The sequence below is a fragment of the Centropristis striata genome, chromosome 20 (assembly GCF_030273125.1).
Source record: "Centropristis striata isolate RG_2023a ecotype Rhode Island chromosome 20, C.striata_1.0, whole genome shotgun sequence".
NCBI lineage: Eukaryota > Metazoa > Chordata > Actinopteri > Perciformes > Serranidae > Centropristis > Centropristis striata.
In genome coordinates this window covers 25,082,647-25,105,583 of record NC_081536.1, presented here as the reverse complement: position 1 = coordinate 25,105,583, position 22,937 = coordinate 25,082,647, and the positions used below count along the sequence as shown (strand labels likewise).

At 38.9% G+C, this 22,937-nt stretch overlaps 1 protein-coding gene across 2 annotated transcripts; it reads right to left on the bottom strand.

Moving 5' to 3' along the window:
- Positions 1-547: 547 nt before the first annotated feature.
- Positions 548-22,523, bottom strand: LOC131993065 (protein phosphatase 1 regulatory subunit 1C-like). 2 transcript variants are annotated; one of them, XM_059358771.1, is made up of 6 exons: positions 22,393-22,523; positions 17,885-17,942; positions 15,874-15,911; positions 14,247-14,301; positions 8,912-9,115; positions 7,664-7,878 (listed from the first exon to the last, which is right to left on the bottom strand). In XM_059358771.1, the coding sequence occupies exons 1-6, from the start codon at positions 22,471-22,473 to the stop codon at positions 7,823-7,825; spliced, it is 492 nt and encodes a 163-aa protein (XP_059214754.1). In that variant the 5' UTR covers positions 22,474-22,523; the 3' UTR covers positions 7,664-7,822. The 2 variants fall into 2 exon arrangements, with proteins under 2 accessions (XP_059214755.1, XP_059214754.1); XM_059358772.1 differs by lacking the exons at positions 7,664-7,878; positions 8,912-9,115 and adding an exon at positions 548-1,484.
- Between the last annotated feature and the right edge of the window lie 414 nt (positions 22,524-22,937).

Genomic DNA, 22,937 nt, shown 5'->3' with positions numbered 1-22,937 from the left:
GTATCAGCCCAAGTTCAGTTTATTTAAAAATTAGTCAAAACTGTGCTGTTCAACTGTAAACTGGTGTTTCATTTTGCATATAACAGCATCTGTAAACGTAGCAGAACAGCCAGCTAAGACAAATGGCAAATTCCAGATGATGAAACTCCAATTGCTTGGAAAAAAAGCAACAGTCAACACATTTTACAGTCAAATAAAATCCAACGTAACAGACCTTTTCACAGCAGACCTTGTCATATAAGGAAAAGTAGATGTGATGTTAAAGGGACAGTATACAAGTCAAAAATACATGTTTTTCCTCAAAGTTGATTGTTTTTCCAAATGTTGCAGACATTGACCAGAGATATCTGAGGTTCTCTCAAATATGGAACTATGAGGCCTAATATACATTTGAAAACCTCACCAAACTCAGTTTATAACCTGGAATCAAGATAATACTCAGACCTTGTTAATCCTGCTTAAAAAAAGATTGTGGATTATCGAAAACGTCATCCAGTTCTGTTATATTTGGGGAAAAAAGGCAGTAATATCTATGGCCGATAACTCCCAACACTCAGCAACACACACCAAAGAATCTAGAGTGTTGAATAGCATTACAGATAAGAGATAAAATAGGTTATTTTTGCTTTAGGAGTTAACCAACCCTTTATTATATTGTCAACGTCTACTGTGAAAATGTATTATGACATTAATGAGCTAAAAGCTAAATGTAGTATTTATTGCATGGTTGTTTCATAAGCTACGGCATATATTTTTTACAAGTATTAGTTATTGGCCAACCACCTTCCTAATCATACTGAGAAAATTTGAAATTATATGGCAGAAAACAACCCAAAAAAGTTGCTAGTTATTGTAAAGTTATAGTACAAATGCTAGCAGTTAACATGATTATTTTGTTGTTGCTATCAAGATTTTTATTGTGTTTGTTTGATTTGGTTTTAAGTAAACTGACACTGTATAATGGTCAAAAAATGACTATTTTCTGAGACTTAATTAGTTCAAGTTGTTGGTTTACATGACATTAATGTGTTTCCTGCAGAAAGTGTTAACGGCTGTTTTGAGGTAAACTGTTGTGATGGTGGTGAGTTTTTAGGGGAAATCCTACTTCTACTGTATTTCTAGACTAAATCAGGACCAACAAAGGTAATTACTAATTTTGTTTTGGGGTTAGTTAATAATAGTCAGTAACAGTTTTGCTGAATGTGCTAAGTGAGCTGTTTCCAGGTCCATTCATTACTTATCTTTGCCTACTCTAATTAATCATTTGCTTCTGTCTCTCAATAAACTATCCCACAGATCAATGTCCTGTCTTGCCGGTGCTACACTTGAGATGGACAGCATTCTGTCCGTTTGGTTTGTCGAGAGTATCAGAGATATAAATCGGCCGTCTCTTGGTGTGCTGAGATCTTTGTCTCTCCTGGATCAGCCGTCCAGAGGGTTGTCTTCCTCCTCGTTCTCCTCCGGGACAGAACTTTTCAGCTTACCTACACACACAAAAATGACTCAAATTAGCAATACTGAACATATTATTGATTTCATGAGTAAAAATAAGAAAGTTAGCCAACAGAACAAAAACTAGGCTACATTAACCAGTTTGTATGTAAACACAAACTCTTGTCTACATGTATGCCATGGCCCTCATGCCCTCGCAAATTGGCCTCTTGCCCATAAAAAACATTTCTGCCCTGAGGCCATGATGCCCCGCCCACTGCCCCAGTTGGTATCGCGGGTTTCTAGCTTCTAGTCTGCCTCGTTCCTGTCAACACAGCTTTGACACCTGCGACTTTTGAGAAAACAAGCATCTTTTGATGACCTATCACTTGGCTGATCTATAATATAAAGTTATTTTGCGTTGTGTTGCCGTTGCTCAGCAGAGTGTCTGTCACTCGTCAGTCAGTCAAACCCCGACCCAGCTCTCCGTCCTCCGAGACATGCGAGCATTCACACACTTACACACGATCTTGTCCCCACATGATCTCTCCGTGTCTGACCGTCACCAAACTAAATACTATCAACCTGTCCGGGCGGTCAGAGGTCCAAACGGTCCAAAATGAGTTGTTTTAATCACATTAAACTGTGACTTACTGTTTTGAATAACTTCCTGTTGCTAAAAGCATGCAGTTTTCAAAATAAGAGTGAGTGTGTTAACAGAATCAACCACAGAATTTACAAGAAGACTGTCAAAATAAGATGCCTTAAATAAAATATACAAGAACCTTTATTCTCCTTTAAAATAATTCTTAAAATATGCAATGATTATGATGAGTTTATATGATGGAATAGTTGCATTAGAATGTGTGAGAGGCACCAATTTTGGGCTTTTATGGAAAAAATTCTAGCCAGCTATTTTTCCATACTGGGTGGCCGCTCCATGTCCTAGTGGAAAGCATGTTGACAGCAATTAAAAATGACACAGTATAACAAAGATTCTATAATATGGTATCTCCCAACTGAAAAATGTTATGTGAGGTGTTTGCTCTCATTTAGCTCTCAAAGAGCAAGAGATGTTTCTTTACCTGCTTGGCAGTTTCAACCGAGACTCCAATCTTCCTCAGAAGAGTCATTACTAGTCCTTAAATTAGTTTCACTATGAACGTGGACTTAAAATCATTGTTGCCTTGATGCCCTGGCTTTTGGCCTTTGTGCCCTCAAAAAATTGACAACACAAAAGGCCAAGTGGCCTTGCCCCTAAAATGACGAGGCCTGGTCATGACCACAACAGGATGTACTGAAACACAATACAGTCATGTTCAGTAGCACAAATATTTGGCTAGTAATTGCATCTGTAAATACACCTAACATTAAATTTCCCTGCTGGTGTGGCAAAAGCACGCCATGGAAAAGGTCTCAGGGTTCCTGATTGTATACTATTTTCTAATTATCTGGATTCTCCCAGTTGTTTGTAATGTGCTATGCTTTCTTGAAACGTAATATTTTGCTTTTTTCCTTTATTAAATACAAGTAATTTTTTTTGTTACGTAATCTGATTTATGAACCCATCCACCCCACCAAAACACCATCACCACAACCACCAGCCTTTTAAGATGACAGGTAAATTAATAACAATGAAAGAGAAACTAAAAATAAAGCCATACTGTTTTGGTGTAATACCTGTCATTAACCGCCCCTTCTCCCCCATTCAAAATGTTACTATCAATATAGGAAACATAAACTATAAACTTTTTCTGATTCACATGTACTTGAACAATCAGAAATGGTACAATTGTGAGGTACTTGTTCTTTACTGGAGTATTTCCATTTTAAGTAACTTTATATTTCTTCTCCACTACATTTTAGAGGCACATATTGTAATTTGTACTCCAGTGAGCTCTATCTCTACAAAATTAAAACGTGACATACATAAGTGCATCAATCCAAATAACAGAATAACAATATTTACATACTTTAAGTACATTTTGATGTTGATGCTTTTGTTCTTTTACTTAAGTAACTTGTGAATGCAGGACTTTTTCCTTGTAGTGGAGTAATTTCGCAATGTGGTATTAGTACTTTTTCTAAAGTAAGTGATATGTAGACGTTTACAAAATAAAAGGAGCTGTTGGCAGTAAAGGGTGAAGAGCACAATGTCCTTCTAATATATCCTCCTCTTTCCATGTGCACGTTGGACATAGCATCAACAGGAAATACCTGCTAAATCCTTGAAGACGAACGGGAAGCAGGCAAAAAAAATCGTCCATAATAGAAAGCACAAAATGACTCACTTAAAAACTATTTAACTCACGATATTGAAAACACATGCAAATTATGGTCATGGGCCTGGAGATAAACCAGAAGAGTCTACGTTTATCCAGCTGTTATGGTGGATCCCAGTTGTTTCTTTCTTTTGCTTCTATTTTCTTTTTGCTGCACATCCCATCTGTGGACATTTTGCCTCTCATTACATTACATTACATTACATTACATGTCATTTAGCTGACGCTTTTGTCCAAAGCGACTTACAATAAGTGCATTCAACCTGATGGTACTAGACATAGACCACAGGAATCAAGTACATAACTTTAAGAGCCAACTGTCATTGCTACAGGAGTGCTATATGTTAAAGAAGAAAAGAAGAGAAAAAACAAAACAAAAGAAGAGCAATTTAAAAACAAATATATATATATATATATATATGTTCGGTGACCATGACTTAACCGAGGTATTGTTGGAAGAGATAGGTGCAGCGGAAGATGTACAGGCTGTCTGAGGTCCTGATGTCGGTGGGGAGCTCGTTCCACCATTTGGGAGCCAAGACAGAGAAAAGTCTGGAGGAGGTTTTGAGGCGAGTTGACCCACGTGGGGTGGGGGTTGCCAGCTGTTTGGCTGATGCAGAGTGTAGAGGGGTGTAGAGTTTGACAAGGTCTTGGATGTAAGTAGGACCTGAACCATTAGCAGAGGAATACGCCAGAGCTAGAGTCTTGAAGCGTATCTGCACAGCCACCGGTAGCCAGTGGAGGGAGCGGAGGAGGGGTGTTGTGTGTGAAAATTTGGGAAGATTGAAGACAATATCGAGCAGCTGCATTTTGGATGAGTTGCAGAGGTCGGATGGCTTTGGCAGTCAGACCTGCCAAGGGAGTTGCAGTAGTCCAGGCGTGAGATGACAAGCGCCTGGACCAGGACCTGAGCTGCCTTCTGGGTGAGAAACGGGCGGATTCTCCTGATGTTATGCAGAAAGAATCTGCAAGATCTGGTGGTGGCGGTGATGTTTGTGGAGAGGAACAGTTGGTTGTCAAGAGTCACGCCAAGGTTTTTGGCGGTTTTTGTGGAGACAACCACTGTGTTCTGGACAGTGATGTGGAGGTCAGTGGTGGGAGAGCCCTTCCCTGGGAGGTAAAGTAGCTCAGTCTTTCCCAGGTTGAGTTTGAGGTGGTGCAAGGACATCCACTGGGAGATGTCGGCCAAACATGCAGAGATACGCGCTGCTGCCTGTGCTTCAGACTGGGGAAATGAGAGGATTAGCTGGGTGTCGTCAGCATAGCTATGATAGGAGAAGCCATGCGAGTGGATGAGGGAGCCAAGGGAGTTGGTGTATACCGAGAAAAGGAGCGGACCAAGGACAGAGCCTTGAGGGACCCCGCTGGTGAGTGGACAGGGTTCTGAAACAGAACTCCTCCAAGTTATACGGAAGGTGCGGTCCTTGAGATAGGATTTGAGTAGAGACAGGGCAGAGCCCGATACTCCCAGGTGGTGAAGGGTGGAGATGAGGATCTGATGATCAACAGTGTCGAAAGCTGCAGAAAGGTCCAGTAGAACCACCACAGATGAGAGAGAGGCTGCCTTCGCCTTGACGGTTCTGTAGTTGTCCACTAAGGATGGGTCAAGGGTGGATTTCTTTAGGAGAGGATTCATCCTTGCTTCCTTCAGAGAGTTAGGAAAACAGCCAGTAGTCAAGGAAATGTTGATAAGATGGGAGAGGAACGGGAGGAGATCCGGAGCAATAGACTGAAACAGGTGGGAGGGAATAGGATCCAGCTGACAAGTGGTAGGACGGGCAGAGGTTACAAGGCTGAGCACTTGAGGAGGAGACAGTGGAGTGAATGCTGAGAGGGTGGGAGGCAATGACGAGGAAGGAGGAGAGGCGGGTTGTAAGACTGGATGGGTAAATGGAAAGCGTATGTCCTCAATCTTTTTCAGGAAGTGGTTGACAAAGTGGGTCGGTAGGAGGGAGGAGGTAGGAGGGGGGGTTGGAGGGACCAGGAGGTTTGTAAAGATCGAGTAGAGCTTCTTCGGGTTGGAGAATGAGGATCGGATCTTGGTCTTATAGAAAGAGCTTTTTTCAGCTGAAATCAAAGATGAAAAGGCAGCAAGAATAGATTGGTAGTTGCGTAGGTCCTTAGAGTGTTCATATTTCTGCCACTTCCGTTCTGATGCCCGTAGGGGAGCTCTGGTGGCACGCACAGAGTCTGACAGCCAAGGGTCAGGGGAGGACTTGCGTACTTTCCGAGGAGTGAGAGGGCAGAGTGAGTCAAGAGAGGAGGAGAGGGTGGCAAGGAGAGTGTCGGTTGAAGAGTTGGGCTGCAGAAGTGAGAATGAGTCAGGGCCATGTGATAAAAACACTGGGCCACATGCTGTATAAGCCACACACTCATTCACAAACACACAGAGACACTTCAGCTGTATTGCACTGCCGGGGGATGTTGATTTCCAAACAGTAGGGTCACACAGATGTGAGGGAGGCGGCGTTTAATGCTATTTATTGCTGAATGAATGGTGCACACAAACCAAACACCATGTCCTTTTACTTTAACCTATTACTCTTAATATTTTAATCTTCTAATGGTTGTCCCAATGCTCTTTTCTACCCCTGTCTGGTTTACATTTTAAATCTTTTAGGTTAGGGTTGGTAGGTAGGCTGCAATTAATTTGACTCCTCCATGTTGTCCAATGCTTTTCTCGCTTATAATATACATGCTCCAACATAGAAATAAAAAATGTTTAACGACCTTAGAACATTACTTCTAATACTATTTACAGCCTTATATTTCCCTCACCACATTATGTCACTGCTAGTTTCAGATCGATGCAGTTGTAGCAGTTGCCCCTCCTTTTGCGACCAGTTTGTGCACCATTTCACAAGCAACATTTTAATTGGATAAGCCCTAAATGCACTTCTGCAATTCACTTAAGACCATGCCTTAACAATCCTTTAAAAAGGGCCATTCATGTCCATACTATTCCACACTTTCCAAAATATTTTGAACATTTTTCAGGAAAATTTTACTCCGTTCTAACTTCTGCAGCATTTTTTGGTACAAAATAAAAACTCCTTTCAAACCTCAAAATCTTTAATCCGATTAAAACATTTCGCGATTAGTTTTCATTAGTGGTCAATTGTTTAATACTTTACTAGATATTCAGTGTTGCCCGGGAGTTTTTCCCCAAAGTGCATGTTAGGGTTAAGCTGTGAAAATCTTCATAAAAATGTATTTTCATGTTCCTTTTACTTCCACAATTTTTATCATTCAAACATAATTTTTATTCACCAAAGTATAGAAAAATGAGTGCTCTTTCAAACAATGTAACTGTCTAAGCAAACAGATATAGTATATATTTTGCGGTATGAGCCTCTTAGAGATGGAGGTGCCATCAGATTGCCCAGTTCACTCCAATGTTGATTGAAATTTCAGGCACAAACCAAAAAGAAAGGTCTTCCTTTAAACTTGCTCTGTTTTTCACATTTTTGATACCACAAACACATATTTTACAGCAAAGCGTTCAGCAGAGTCCACTCTTTCTCCCAGTGTAATAACTAATAAGCAATAGAATCTGTTAAATGAACCGTCTGACCCAGGAGTCACGCAGCATTGATTTCTGCAGAAATAGCCTTCTCTGTTGTGTTTTTTTGTTTAGTAAAAACAATCTGTTGCATACAAGTGTAAAAGACCAAGATAAAGACCACAATGACCATGAATCAATCCCCTAAACACTACGAACTTTAAGTGTTTTAGCATTAAAAATAGATTTAATACAATCAAAAACAGTTTTCTGTTGCAGATAAAGAATAGTCAGGCATGCAGTAAATGTTTGAATATAATACATCTTTATTCACAGCCATTTCTACACAAGCAAAACCTTACCAACATCAGCCACAGTAATTTAAAGTCGGGCTCATTTAGTATGTTTTACTAAAATCTCTATGTGTCTGTATGTGTGTGTGTGTGTGTGTGTGAAAGAGCAGGAGAGCTGTTGCCAAATCAAAACATACAGTATTAATGTGTAGCACGAGAGTGAAGCAGTGTGTTAGTGGGGTCAGATGAACAGCAGTGAGTCACAGGAAAAGTTGGTTATTGAGAGACAAAGAGATGAAAGTGAGCAAAGGTGGCTATCGGGAGACCGAGTCGGGACTGGACACTTCCTTTTTGTGGTCACATGACAAATCTGAGAAAGGGGGAAGAGAGGGGGAGGAGTGTAAAAGAGGATGGGAATTAAAACATCATGCAAAGCCACAAGAGGGAAGACAAGAGAGAGAAGTTAGTGCTGTTAGTCAAGAGATTAACAGAATATAGACTGTTATTATAGAAAGGTGATGATGTTAGTAAGAGTGTGTGCATGTAATCCAATTTACTGCCACATTTTTAGCTTTTACTGTACATAGCTATGTTGAATGCACGCCAACATTTGGAGCTTCAGGTGTAACAACAAGCCCAGAGAGACTAAAAAGCTCATTAAAGCTGCAGAATTTGACAAGTAGCTTCTTTATTTTGCATTTGAAATTGCAATTTTAACTTTTATACTACAAGGCAAAGCATTTTCTCTTTGTGACAAAATTAAAACTCTGAACTTTTTTTTTTATTTCAAGGGTTTGTCAAGCCAATACTATCAAGTCTCCAGATAAATGTTACTAATACATTTTTATTTTTATGAAAAAAATTGAAAAATTTTCTATTCCGTAACTAAATAATATGGTTGTTGCTGGTTGGCAGTAGGAGTATAATTTGTTGATGAAATTACCACCCGTGTGTTTGTGGATTTGGTGTGTGTGTAAGGCCAACAGTATGCTCCATATAACTCAGAATATGAAATATTTGTACAATGTTTTTTGGCTTTTAGTCAAACAGAAAACTGCCTTTGTCTCAGAATTTCTTAATAAATGACACCAAATACTCGCACTTTGTGTCTCTTTTCGACTCTCTTTTTGAGAATTTGCATCCCTTTTCTGGGGGGTTGCTTTGCAGTGCTGGGAGTTGTTGTTTCAGGTCTTCACTATCTGAAGAGACGTGCATGCACATCTGCATTTGTAGAACAGCCAATAAGCACGCTTCCTGAAATAACCAAATATTAAAAATGACCCGCCATGGGCTAGATTTTTTTTGGAGAAGTCTAGTTTTCTCTCAGACCATTTGGACTACAATGAGCTGGAATATACCATTGGCCAAAGTGTGTACATGTTTCTGTCTTAAAATCAGTTTACCCCCTGAACTGTTGCTCTCTGCCACTCCTCTCTCCTGATTGGCTAACAGCAGACTCGCCTCATTCCCATTGGCTTCCTCTGGCCCATTGTGATTGGCCCAAAGGGAAGCCGTGGCATAGAGCTGCGCTGTGATTGGGCTCATCTGGCTGTCTGTCTCACAGTGCCCCGCCCCCAGAAGGTGCTGCTCCACCCCCAGCTGGAGCTCTGAGGAGAGAAGAGCACCTCTAGTGGAGACTCGCTTCAACTACACTCGTTTTGCAGGAGAGAAAATTATAACTTTAATTCAACTTGAAACTGAATGAGAAAACTAAAAGATAAAAATCAAAGTAAAGATAAGCAAAAAGAGTGAAGTGTCTTCCCCTGACATTTATATATCCAAGGCACCTGAAAAAACAGTCACACTTTAGGTGTTTAAAGTAAAAAGTATGTTTATGGAAGAAGGTTGTTGATATATTATGCAAAATCTTCTGCTGTCAAACGGCAATGTTGTTCCATTGTAACTATCTTTAGTTGACACCAAACAGTAAAATGGACCCAACCAAAATTAGCCATATGGCTATATAAACAATTTTTAAGCTAGTGTTTTTCTTGCAGAGCTACTTTGAGTCTACAAACTCTCTATTATATTAGGTTTATGTTTTCTGTCCAAACAACAATACAATACTAGCACCCTTAACGTGATACAGATACCAATAAATGCTTCATTTGATTCATTTTTTCAGTTCATATTATATCTATGATGTGAATGGAAGCTTTCAGTTATGTTAAATGCCACTACCAAAGCATTTATTGTTATAAGACACCACAGATGAGTAGTAGTACCATGCTTTTTCCATGTTTTGGTTGCATCTTTGCACGCTTAACTTCCAACTCTGTCAAATACAACATCCAATCACATCTTGCAATACATTGAAGAAAGCTTGCGGTTATTGGCTTTTAAAAGTCTTTTTTTTCTATATGTAGGTACAAAAAGGATTCTATAGATAGAGGTATTGTTTGACTGGTGACATTTTGATAGCCTTTAGTAATGGGCTATTTCCGTCAATATTTCCAGCCCTAGTCCAAGTCCTGCATCATGAGCCTGCAGACACTAAAGATTTGCATAAATACTACCAAAGTCTGCTTAAAACGGCCTTATAAATTTAAATTAAACTGCCTTTCAACTTTATTTATATGAAGAAACAAGGTACTGCAATAAAATCGAATCTGCTTTAAATAAAACCATTTTATTCATATTCTACACCATATATAACACAATGCAAACATTTGATGCACAGGCAGTTACTCATGAGGCTCTTAGGTAACTGGTCTACACACACACACACACACACACACACACACACACACACAAACACACACACACACAAACACACACACACACACACACTCAGACGGGATCAATAAAAAAAAGCTTTTACTGTCTCCACTTCCCGGAACTCGGTGCTGCACTCACTGGTCGAGAGTGCCGCACACACACTTAATATGCACTATGTTTTTCTTCCTGTTTCTTTTCCTTTCCCTCCAGAAAACCTAAAGACTCATTAAAATGTCTTCTCTCTTCTTCTCGTGTACATATTTGAAGACACAACACATTGTAGAGAATAAGAAGAGCTTGCTAAGTCAGCCTCTCTAAACTGATGTTTTAGCAGCGCTGCTGCTCCTCTGAGCCTTGTAACAGTTTTATAAATTATTCAGTTTGGGCGATGATAACAAAATGACAACAGAGTCTTTTAGAGATAAGAGCCATCAGAAAGATGCTCTTTAGACGAACTGAGGATAAAAGCAGAGCTGCTTTGACTTTTTTTTTAAGTCAAGAAGCTCCTCAGAGGATCAAGACATTATTCACAATTGCAGAGACAATAAAGTAAGCGATCTATATTACTTGAATAGCCTGCAAATCAACAAACAACATACACACCTCTACTACAAACAATAAAACAAAAGAAAAAATTCATTTTCATGGTATAAAACCAATTGTCTCCGCTGTTATCAGAGACCCTTTCTCTGTGCTGGATATGAGAATGGCTTCTATGTATTTTCTATTATTATTGCAAAAACAGAAACATATCGAAGCCTTTGCTTTTTATCATTTCTGACTTTGGTAGTATCAAAAAAATTGTGGCTGCACAAATTAGCCATTAACAACAAGCTGTAATTAATCAAAAACAGTCCAGAAGTGGCCGTGTTAAAAGCATAATCTATCTTTTTTACTTTACTTTAAGAAATCACCATCAGAAGTAACTGCCGAACCCCTCTCTCCCCATCCACCAGCACCATCCCCCATCACCCTGCCAGCTGAGCCTACAGATCGGACAAATGGATATATACTAAAGCAAAAACAGAAGTGTGTGTGTGTGTGGGGGGAGAAACACAAACAATGTGTAATAAAACAAAACAAACAGAACATCTATGTAAATAGCAGACATACAGAATCCCATTAAACTGAGAAGAGGAAGCAGGATATGGTGTGTACACAGCTGTAACACAACGACCAGTGCGTGACAATACATACCTTAAAGTACATAAAGAATAAGCACAAGTTTTGTATCGTTTTGTAGGATTTATGACTCTGACAAATAGCATATAATCAGGTACATATTGTAAATGATAAAGCAGCGAGGAAGAAAGTGAGAATTGAATTGAATTGAATTGAATTGATGAATTAAATCCCTGGTTAAAGTCTTAATTATTAGATATTTACCTTATTAACTAACACTCATTCAGTGCCCTTTAAAGTGGGCTGGTTGCTTGACCTTTCTGTATTTCTGCTTGCAGCTTTCTCAAGAACTGCTCATCTAAACAACTACACACTTGATACTTTGCTTCCAGATCAACAAACCTGCCGATACATAGTTGCTTCCCTTAGCAGTGTTGTAGTATACACATCATATGCTAACAACTAAAGCTATTTGGGACCAGGCTATTTCCAGTTAATCCTCTGGGGTCTATGATTTGTTTGACGTTCTGAGGTCATGTAAAACCAAATAAATGATCGTTTTATTTGATAGCACAAAATGATTTAATCAAGTATAAAAGTAGGATGGGATGAGGCAGGCGAGGCATTTTGCAAAAATGGAAAAAAGGGGTCTAAGCATCTAACACTGCTCCTATAAATAAACATGTTTTTATGGTATTTTTTGTTTATAGTTTTATTATATTTTAATTTTACCTTTATATGTTCATATTTGCAACCTATGTTTACATTTTTTACGTCCGAAACAGTTCATTGAGCATATTTGTGGTTTTTATTGTCTTAAATAATATAATTTTATTTCAAATTTCATGATTTTTGTGTATTTTTGGGCTCAATATGTTAATAAAGTGGGTTAAAGTGAAAAATAATTGTCAGATCATATTGAAGTTGTGCTGAGAAAATACCAAATACCAAACATGGGTATAGTAAATATTATGTGGCTTATAAAGAGCATATAGGCTCAGAACCCAGAGGGTTAAAGCATTTATTCTAACAATTACGTTTCTAATACTTGAAATGTTTTAATGGATTTGCCAAAATGTAACATCCAAAGTCTCTTATTCTACATCTGGTCTTTAATGTCCTCTAGCCATGGGGATGTAAAGAGAACTGGATACAGTGTTGGAGGCGGGGCCCTGTTCATTCCTATGAAAGTTGCTCTTTGGCACGTGTCGCCTAAAGGTGCAGCCTGAGGAGCATCTGCACAAGACTTCCACCAGCAGAGGCAGCTAATTTCCAGTTTAGGGGGGTTATTTCAGGGTATGAAATAATTAAATTGTGCATATCTTCTAGACAGGGCTTCACAGTGGTGTAGTGGTTTGCACTCTTGCCTCACAGCAAGAGCGTCGCTTGTTCACCTCCAACCTACGGCTCTTATGTGCAGAGTTTGCTTGTTCTTACCGAGGTCCGGCCTTCTCCCACAGTCCAAAAACATGCAGGTACGTTTATGTGGTGACTCTAAATTGCCCGGTGTGAATAAAAGTGTGACTGTCTGTCTCTAGGTGTACCCCGCCTCTTGCCCAATGTCAGCCGGAATCGGCTCCAGTGAACAAGTTGTTAAGGACAATGAATCTCTTCTAATATTTCAAAATGTTATCAAACCAAATGGATCAAATTCTGATACTGATTCAAGTCATTTCATGGTGGTTTTGCTCAACAAAATGTATCCAGTTATTTACCAACATCTCTTTTCCAAAATGAGTCTACGGCAAAAAGACTTTGGCATTAACCCTATAAAGCCAAGTGTATCATATTAGATACAGTAATTTTTGAGACCTCCACATCATCAAAAACCTGATGTATACATGTGTTGAAGATAAACAAACTGAGCAACAAATTGCACAAAAATACAAGATGTAGCAAAAATGATATGCAGGTTATTGCTGCGTTAAAAAACTTCATATCTGCAGATGTATGATGTTGTGTTATATGGAAAAAATATGTATTTTGCATGTTTGAGGAAAAAGGAAAAGTCAAAGTCTTAATAGGTTAAAAATGTTAGGGTTTATATGTTTTTGTCTGTACAAGAAAAACAAACTGTGAGCAACAAATTGCACAAAAGACCTGATGTATAAAATATGATAAAGATTAGAATTCATATATGCAATTTATTTATTTCTTAAAATTCGTCAGCAGGTTAATAAGCACTCAGTTTTTTACAAAAATTGAATTTTCTGGCAATTATTTCATGGTTCAGGCTTTATAGGGTTAATAGGAACAGCATGTACTCAGCGTGTACATTACACACTACAAAAAAAGGGTGTCCCGTTGACTTAAAGAACTCACACTACACTTCTGTGAGTCATCAGCAACTCAATCACCAAGTCTGAAGTTGATCAGATAAAGAAAAAAATCGAAGGTCAGACTCAGACTGTTTCCATTTTAGTTAAATGTTCCAACAACGTGCTGATTGTTGTCCCAGTCACGCCTAAATTGACTTTGACTGCACCTAATTTCTAAAGCACAAAAGATGCGTCTGTTGCTAATTACCCAGAATTATTTTTAGCGTGAAAGACATGCGGTGAGTTTTAAAAAGATCTGTGCTCAGACCTCAGACACTACAGGCGACTGATTTCAGTAAAGTAAGCTTTTTTTCAGTGCTGCCATGTGTTTTATAGGCAGTATTTTAAACGTATGTAGTGGTGTCTTTGTTGTTTCTGGCATTACTTGCTGCAAATACTTTCATCTCTGCTTTCTCCTCAAACAGTAGCCTGCAGAGGGATCTGAGATGCATAATCATCTGCTCAAGGTTAAGTAGATGTCTTCCACTTTCCTTGCTTAGAGCATCTTCTATACATGTTTAGACATTATGCACATTTTGTGAACTAACACAGAAGAGGCTGAAAACTGCCCTGTGTTTACCTTTCATGGTGGGCGGGGCGTAGGTGCTCTGCTTTCTCTGAGCTGAATCTGAAGCCTGCAGAACACAAGAAATAACTTATTATAATCTGACTGCACACAGTCACAACTAGAACAGTTACTGTATGAACAATTGATCAATTTTGCTACTTATAAATAAGAAATATATCCGATAAGAGATGGGACAGATTGTGTTGTCCTCACTGATCTTATTATAGTGAAGCAACATCGACCTTCCAAACAAGTCATCATTTATCTGACATATTGTCTGTTCCCTCAATGTCTGCCATGACCTTTTAAGGTCAACAGCTCTCAAGAAATGTGAGATAATAAGATAATATGAAGAAGTAAATCATTTCCTTTTGTTTTGCTTTTTATCTTGCATTTACTAGCTGTAGATTAAATTTTTCCCTGCTCTGAGAAACCAATCTGATATTAAAAATGTATGTCAAATTTTGAAGCATAGGTAACTAGATTCCTCCTCCTCCCAAATAACTAATCCATAGATTGTTTGTACAAGCAGCTAATTACAACCCATATTAGTATTCATTGTTGGGGTGCAACTAGGGTCTGTAGTATAGTCAGGTGACGTAGTATAAAAAGTGACAAAGTCCGTGTAGCGGAGAAGTTTGGGTGGTTGGATAACAAACACACATGGTCGACTTCACGTCCCTAAAATCCATGTTGCCTAAAGCTAATGTAGTATATTTTCGTGCCACAAATAGTATACTGTATGTGACATGGGCAGAGGAGGTTGGAGCCAGTAAAGAGGGGCCTCTCTGACCCTTTGGGGCTCATCCTGACCCTTCAAAAAAATAGAGACATCAGGACTTCTCGGGGAGACTCTGGGGACAGCTGTTTTGACAGAGGATATGTTGGAATGTGAACATCGGTCAGAAAGAAAAGGGGTTTTGGATGTCAGCCAAGTAAGGTAAAAAGTAAATTTAGGTAGTGTATTTGGGCCCCTGGAAGACGCGCCCATACGTTGAGCCGAGGACATAAAATACCGTCACAGATAGAGAAATTTTAGAGGAGAAAGGGGCTACATTTGGTATGGGACCTTTCATTCAACAGCCTTAAAATTGGACAATAGTCTCCTCCAATGTTCCTGTATTTTTTGATAAGTTATAATAAAGAAGACTAAAAGGAACTTCAGCTTGGTCTGCAATCCATTTTTTCTCACTCAAAAGGGGTAGTGAATTTACACTACACTAACAAAACCGTGAACGTTTCACAGTTTTAATGACATGTCTCAAACGGCCACCGGTACATTTAGCTATGTGGATTGTTGATCATCAGAGCAAACAGTCCTGTGGGTCGTATTAGAGGGTAGGAAGAAACAACCTATGTGGTCATACGGGTTGGATGAAAGGATCATTTTGTGCCTTTTTGTTTACTTTTACGGCCACATTAGAGATTACCACAAAGTAACATGTCTACGATAATAAAGTCCATGTGTAACCTTAAATTGGTAGTTCATCCCTCTGACATCGTGCAGCTCAAATGACTCATTACAATCATTACAACAGTGACTTGGATTTTAGGTGCTTCCCTGGGCTCTGTAGAACTGGAAGTCTAACTTGTTTCCCCACTTCCCCTGCACATGTATTACAAAAACATTCATACAAACCTGTGACTCTCCGCTGGCATTGTGTTGATCTCCAACATCTGCAGAGAGAGATGAGACAGCAGCATTTAGTTCTTTCTGTTTTTATTGATTTCTCAGTCGCTCACTTTTATAACTCGATGGCACATCGCCGGTTCCAAATCTGCACAGCAGATGATTTTTTTAGCACCACAAGCAATAGCTCAGGGATCTAACAGGGTCAGTGTCAGTGGGTCCATTACTCTGAGGTTGGGAAATGGGCCTTAACTGCTTAGTTTCTTCTAATTGAGTGACCATGGCTAGATGCTGAGATTTCAGGCTTTCAGAATATGTTTTGTTCTGGAACAAAAGTGTATGCAGTCCCCCTACCTCACTCTCTTCCTAATATTGCTTTAAAACACTAAGAAATATTCTACATTTTGTACTGTCAACAAATACCATGAAAAGAGTCTGTTATTCAATCTTAGTGCTCTTCAACTTCAGCCTGGAGTCCATTGCTTCCTACTGAGGCTAAAACTCTTTAAAACAGTTTAAAAATGTGGAAAAGTGTGGAAAATCTCCTAAGTGGACTATTTACTGACTATTTTCAGTGGCGAATTCAACCTTATTGGTTGTCTGGTAAGTATACGTGACAGCGGGGACGCTTAATGTGGGATTTCGTCAAAATAAACTACATTGTGTGTGTTCATGGTAATAAAGAAACAAATTCCCAAATTTCAAAACTCTCCTCCAGCTCACTGTTGATGTTTTGAAGTTCAGCCGTGAGTTTCAAAATACCAGCTGGAAGAAGAATTTGGGATCTGGAGGAAATAAAACAAAATCCAGGGATGTATCCTTAAGAGAGGCCAAACACAAATCCCAGACGTTTCTGATAGAAGTCATGCATTACTGAAAGTGGTATACTTTCAGAAAATGTAAGTATTTGTTGGAGATAAAATGCAGTTTTTTAAACAAAATTTAAGACACAACATCTGCACTTTTGTCACAGTGATCTTCTCTGTTTCAAGGCTAAGTGCATGCGGCGAGTTCTTGTTTTTGCAGCTGGTTTCCACTCTGCACACTGACTGTCATAATGTGGTTTATTGCTGGAAAAAGTAAGAATGACACTCTGAAATTTGGTGCACGGATCAACCTTTGAGCTGAACCCTTTTTAAAGCCATAATCATTAAATTATTAGAGGGAGAGAAATTATTTCAAATTCAAGGAAATTATGGTTTCTTGAAATGTAAAATACGGAAGTTGTTCATGTTTATGTTTCCAGTCTCCTGCTGTGTTTGAAACCAACATTTTTCTTCTCTGATTTCTCTGAGAAATCAAAGGAAAATGGATGCTTGAAAGCAGCTCAGATATTTACAGAGTGCTGCAGGAATGTCAGTGTTTTGTTTTTGCTGTGTGTTTTTTTGTTGTTGCCTGAAATGAGTTCTGTGGTTAACACAAGCTGAAGTGCTTTTCACAATTTTTTTCTACAATATGAAACACATGGATTTTGAAGCTTTTACGTCTTAAAAAGGCGGTTGCTGATAAGTGGCTAAATGAGAGTAAAGAGGTTGTTGGGGACATTTGGCATCAGAGCTTTTAACTTCATAAAAGTGGTTTTCACTTGTGCAGATTGTCTTGTGTAACAAATAAAGAATATCATAAACTCTTGCTTGCCATCAAGTTGATTTTCTGCTTATTTGTCTATTGGCTTTGTCTTCCATGCCGGCCTACAGAAACACGTCACCCCTGCAGCATCTATAGAGCTCCATACAACCTCACAGAGCTGAGCTCACAAAATGGGCCGATTATTCAATCAGTCAGTTCCTGTGTAGCGGGATTTATATGAGCTGAGAGCTGGCAACACACACACACACACACACACACACACTCTTTAGGCATCCATCAGTCCGGTCTGAACACTAAGATCACTTACCAAAAGCAGCAGCACAAATCTAATAAAGGTTCCATTATTGCTGCTGCTTTTCAGCTCTCATCTCCCTCCCATCTCCATCTCTCTCTCCCTCTCACACACACACACACACTCTCCCTCTCTCACCTGTGCCAGGTTGTCTGTAGATCTGCAGAGTGGCAGGAGTCGGTCTTCTGCGACGGATCTGAGGTAAACGCACAAAAATAAACAATGCATTTTCATTGTTTCTCCTTTAAATAATTTGATAAGACATCGCTCAGCCCTCTGATCCAAAACTGCTTTAAATGTCTACTGTTTATAATTGAACAGAAGCCTCTAAGCCCAGATTTAAAACAGTTTGGGGGACAGTGTAACCGGGGAACTGGAGCTTGTCAATAAACAAACATTAATCATATTTACCATCTTAAAATAGATTGCCATTTAAAGGCCCATAATGCATATTTCTTTGAAACTCTTTATTTTCAGTTTTACTGATGTATTAACTTTAATTTTTAACTAAATTAACTTGCCACGAGGATTGATCCTTGTTTGTTATAAACAAGCTCTATTTTTATGCTTTCTGGCACCATATTTATACTCAAAGTACATAAACATTTTTTTTTTTTTCATTTTAAACTAGGCAAGGCAAGTTTATATATAGACCACTGAACAAGACAATTCCAACTGCTCTACATAAATGGACATTTCAGTCATTAACCCCTTAACGCCTGAATTTATATAGCTGTATATAAAAAAATGTTTTATGTGTGTTTTTGCCTTTAAGTAGATGGTAAATAATGTTGAGATTATTAATTTCACTTTTGCACAAAAAATAAATAGAAATTTTGGTATGTTGCAAATTTGCGACAACAGGCATAATGGTCAATTTGGGGTCAATTTGGTATGTTGCAAATTTGCTACAGCAGGCATAATGGTCAATTTGGGGTCAATTTGGTATGTTGCAAATTTGCTACAGCAGGCATAATGGTCAATAATAGGATAACAATAACACAGTAATATAACAGTGAAAAAACAATGTTTTATTTATTCACCCTCGTTTATTTATATAAACCTGCAACAGCAGGTATTCAACCGGCATTGGGGGAATGCAGACGCTATCTCGGCTGGTTGACTGAGTCAAACGGTTTGTCGCATATTTGCGACAGCAGGCGTTAAGGGGTTAAAGAGCATAAAAATGGACGAAAAAAGAAATAAATAGGTATAAAACAAGAAGAGGTACAGTACAGTTTGAGAAATTATTAGAGATTGTCAGCGAGCCACCTGGAACCTTATTCAGCCCACAGGGCAGAATAAAATAACACTTATTTAGTGTAACCACCTGGTTGTTTCAACACCTCCTGTTTTTTTTTTTTATAAATCCTCCCTACAGTCTGATGTGTTCTACATGTTTTAATGTCTATTTCCTCTCCGAATCTGTCAACTGTTTCACTGTTTTTGTAAAGTATGATAAGGCTTCTTGACAACTGTCCCAGTAATTATTCCTTAAAAACAATTAAATATACCAACAGGAGCTAATTGCCCCAGTTCACACACTGTAAAAACACACAAACCTGCATATTTTTGCAACTTAATGGAGAGTGTATCATTAACTGCCTGAATACTTTGGTTTATTAAAGAAGTTTTAGAGTCTGCTTATTTAAGGTTTCTTTCCCACATTCTGACTGGCAAACATTTACTATTGAACCACTCATTAATTTTGATTTTCTTCGTCATTATTGTGAAATGCATGATGTGAAAGCACATTTTAAATACATTTTTCCAACATTAACATGAGAAACAGGATCTGTAGTTCTTGTGTTTTATGCCCGTACAGACATAAAAACTACAATAACCAGTGGAACCAATGTAAAAGTCAGATTTAACCCACTGTTACTAAAACAAAACAGCACAAAGACTGTCTGAGTATACTCTGCCTGAACACTGTCGCAGTGCAGGAATGTAAATGTTCATCGTCATCCTGGACTGGAGGACTTGGTTTACAAGATGGTTTCTCATAAAACGTCGCTGAAATTTATTGATGTTGATGGTTTCCAACACAGGGGCTCCAATCTCTCACTGTTCATTACCAGCTTCCTTAGAAATCACCAACTTCCTGTTTCCATCGACTAAACAGTTCATAAAGACGTCAGTGAAGCAAAGACCAACGGCCTCACAGAGGGCAGCTTTAACTCCCTGATGAAACATTTGGTGGCAAGTCAATATAAGGGCACAAATCTGAAGTAATGCTCAACTAATGCACGACCCTTGATGTTTTAATGCATGAATTTATGTAGGATTTATCATGAATTCTTGATGCTTTTCATCAAGAAACGATCAAGTCCCTTTACAAAAGTTCAAAGTTACTGGATCATCAGTAAAGGATTATTAATTGACAGTAATAACATACTTTTATATGTGACCAAATTAGCAGAACTCCTGCCTAAATCAATTAATATTTGAATGGTATGATTTAGATGTCTTTTTAAGACAAACCAGGGACAAATTAGCCTTCGCTTGGAATCCCATATGCAACACATCTGTAGCTAATTTTGTAACTGTTAAAATCTTTTTTGCATTGTCCCTGACAAATTAACTAATACATACACCTCCCGTTAGCCCGGTTGCCTCCCGTTAGAGGTTTTCCGGGTACGTCCAACTGGTAGGAGGCCCCGGGGAAGACCCAGAACACGGTGGAGGAATTATATCTCTCTCCTGGCCTGGGAACGCCTTGGGGTCCCCCAGGAGGAGCTGGACGTTGTGGCTGGGGAGAGGGACATCCGGAATGCCCTGCTTAACCTGCTGCCCCCGCGACCCGGCCCAGGATAAGCGGATGAGGATGGATGGATGGATGGATGGATGGATGGATGGATGGATGGATGGATGGATATATAAACAAATAGAGGTTTATTTCAGGGCCATGCATTTGTCACCCAATTCTAATGTTATTAGACGATTGGGTGAGTAGGGGTCTACTCCACCTGCTTGTAGGCCAGTAGCTCGTTATCAGCCCCATTGAATGTGCTTACATATTAACATGTTCTTCTATTCCATCTTATTCTATGTGTTGTTAATCATTCTTTATTGGCCAAAAGTAATTCTGAACTATACCAATGCTGTAATGATGTTTCAGAGTGTGAGAGCGAAAGGGGAAGCAGGAAATTTGGGTATAAAGCATGAAAAGTCACTCTGAGGTGGATCGGGCAAACAAACCCTGGACTTTCACCCAGATGACACTGTTACTTATTACTGTTTTCTTAATCAGAGAAGCTGAGCCAATGCATGGTCTTGAATTCAGCTAACTTGGTTACATATGAATTAAAGTGTGAAGTATGAACTGTGGATTAACATTCCTTAACTTATGATCCATTAACTTTGATCTTTTTTGATGCTGAGCAGCAGGAGTTCATGATAAATCCTGCATGAATTAATGCATTAAAACATCAAGAGTCGTGCATTAGTTAAGCATGACTGAAATATATGATTTTATTCCCTATAATAAGGGTATATGATCTGAACCCTTATTAGAAAGTGTTACCAAATCGTCAAAAAGACGTTATTTTGGACTTTCTATCATTCTGGATTTCCTTCTTTTGCTGAAAGCAGCCAAAAGGAGTTTTCAATTTGTTTTGACTTTGGCAACCCCTGTTGACAAATCGGTGGTGTTTCCACAATCTTAAAAAATTATTTTGGTCTGGCTTCATATAGATGTACGCACAAGAGAACTGGATGCCTGTTCCTCAGCCTGTTCTATCAAAGTCCTCTGTAGTTTTGTTTTGTTCCTCAGTCAATTATTTTCTCTTTCGCTTTGCCGATCTTGCAGTATCAGCCATAACCACAAAATGCAGCGTAAAAAATGTAATTCTCTTCACAAAAAATCTCCTCCTGCTTCTTTTTAACTGGATAATGTGCAGCTCACTGCAAAACTTCTCGTCCACATGCTGTATATCAATTTGTCTGATTTCACAGGGACTTGGAACTTTAGAGAAACAGTCAATCTTCTTGTTGATGCTGTTGTTTGCTTATGTCATTTAGACACATTTAAGGTGGATCATTTAAGTTTGTTTGACAGCTTAAAAATTCCTTATAGCTGCTTTAAGAAAGACCAGTTTGTTAGTGATCATGTGTTTCCCAGAATGCCTTTCACCCCAAGAGAACAGGCATTATAGTTGCAATCACCCATAACTGGAGCAAATTTAGCTCAAATGATGTCATTCTGCATTTCTGGATAGTCACATTTACATCATCATTGTGCTTACTGGAAGAGAAGTTTTTATAATGTTTGATTAAACTTGTTTCTGAGAAACAGTTTAACTGCAAATATACACAATAAACAAGCATTAGATGTGTTTACAGGGTAGTTTTCCCTTTAATTCTCTACCATATACTCACAAACACTTTAAAAACATTCCCCTTTTTGCACTCCATGGCAAAAACATTAAAACATGTCACATGCATGGCCACTCAAATATCACAGAGCCATTAAATACACACGCTGTCAAACTGCCTCGTTCATAAGACCGACTTATGCACACATGCTGGTCTGCACCCACACACAGAAAATTCCAGGCAAGACTTAGAAGATAACAGATAGAAGCCCCATTCAGCCCTCACATGCATCACACCCCCACGCACACATTTATTCAGAAAACACTCACATGTTCGGCAGCCTGTGGGTCCAGTTGTCCCTGCAGCGGAGGTACAGCAAACTGGATCTTCTTCGGACTGCTGGGCTCCATTATTACTGACTGAGAGATAGAAAGAAAGACAGACAGAAAGAGAGAGAGTGTGTGTGTGTGTTCGTATGTGTGTGTGTGTGTGTGTATGCGTGTGTGTCAAGGAGGGAGGGAGTAGAGAGGGAGGGAGTGGTCTTCTCTTGGCCGATGGGGTCCATTATCACTAATTGACAGACTTTCTCTCTCAGAGAGAAAGAGAGGGAGAGAAAGAATAGCAGCCTAGTCATTGCAGCATTTCCAAAACATTCTCATTCAATAAAGTAGTTTAATAATGTCAGAAATGTGTCTTTTTTTTAATATTCTGCATCAAAACAACCCAAATAGCAGTGGTGGAAGAAGTTTCCAGGTCCTTTTTAATTAACTATAAGTACTGATATCACACTGTAAAAATACTCCTGCATTCAAAAATCAATAGAGTCATGTGATGAAAGGAAGACATATGAGATCGTGAGAACAGCCTGCTGGTA

Coding starts and splice junctions, on each gene's coding strand:
- LOC131993065 (XM_059358771.1), bottom strand. CDS start 22,473: ATGGAGCCCAGCAGTCCGAAGAAGATCCAGTTTGCTGTACCTCCGCTG. Junction 17,943..22,392: donor ACCCACAGGCTGCCGAACAT/GTGAGTGTTTTC, acceptor CGTTTACCTCAG/ATCCGTCGCAGAAGACCGAC. Junction 9,116..14,246: donor CGCCCCGCCCACCATGAAAG/GTAAACACAGGG, acceptor TTCTCTCCTCAG/AGCTCCAGCTGGGGGTGGAG.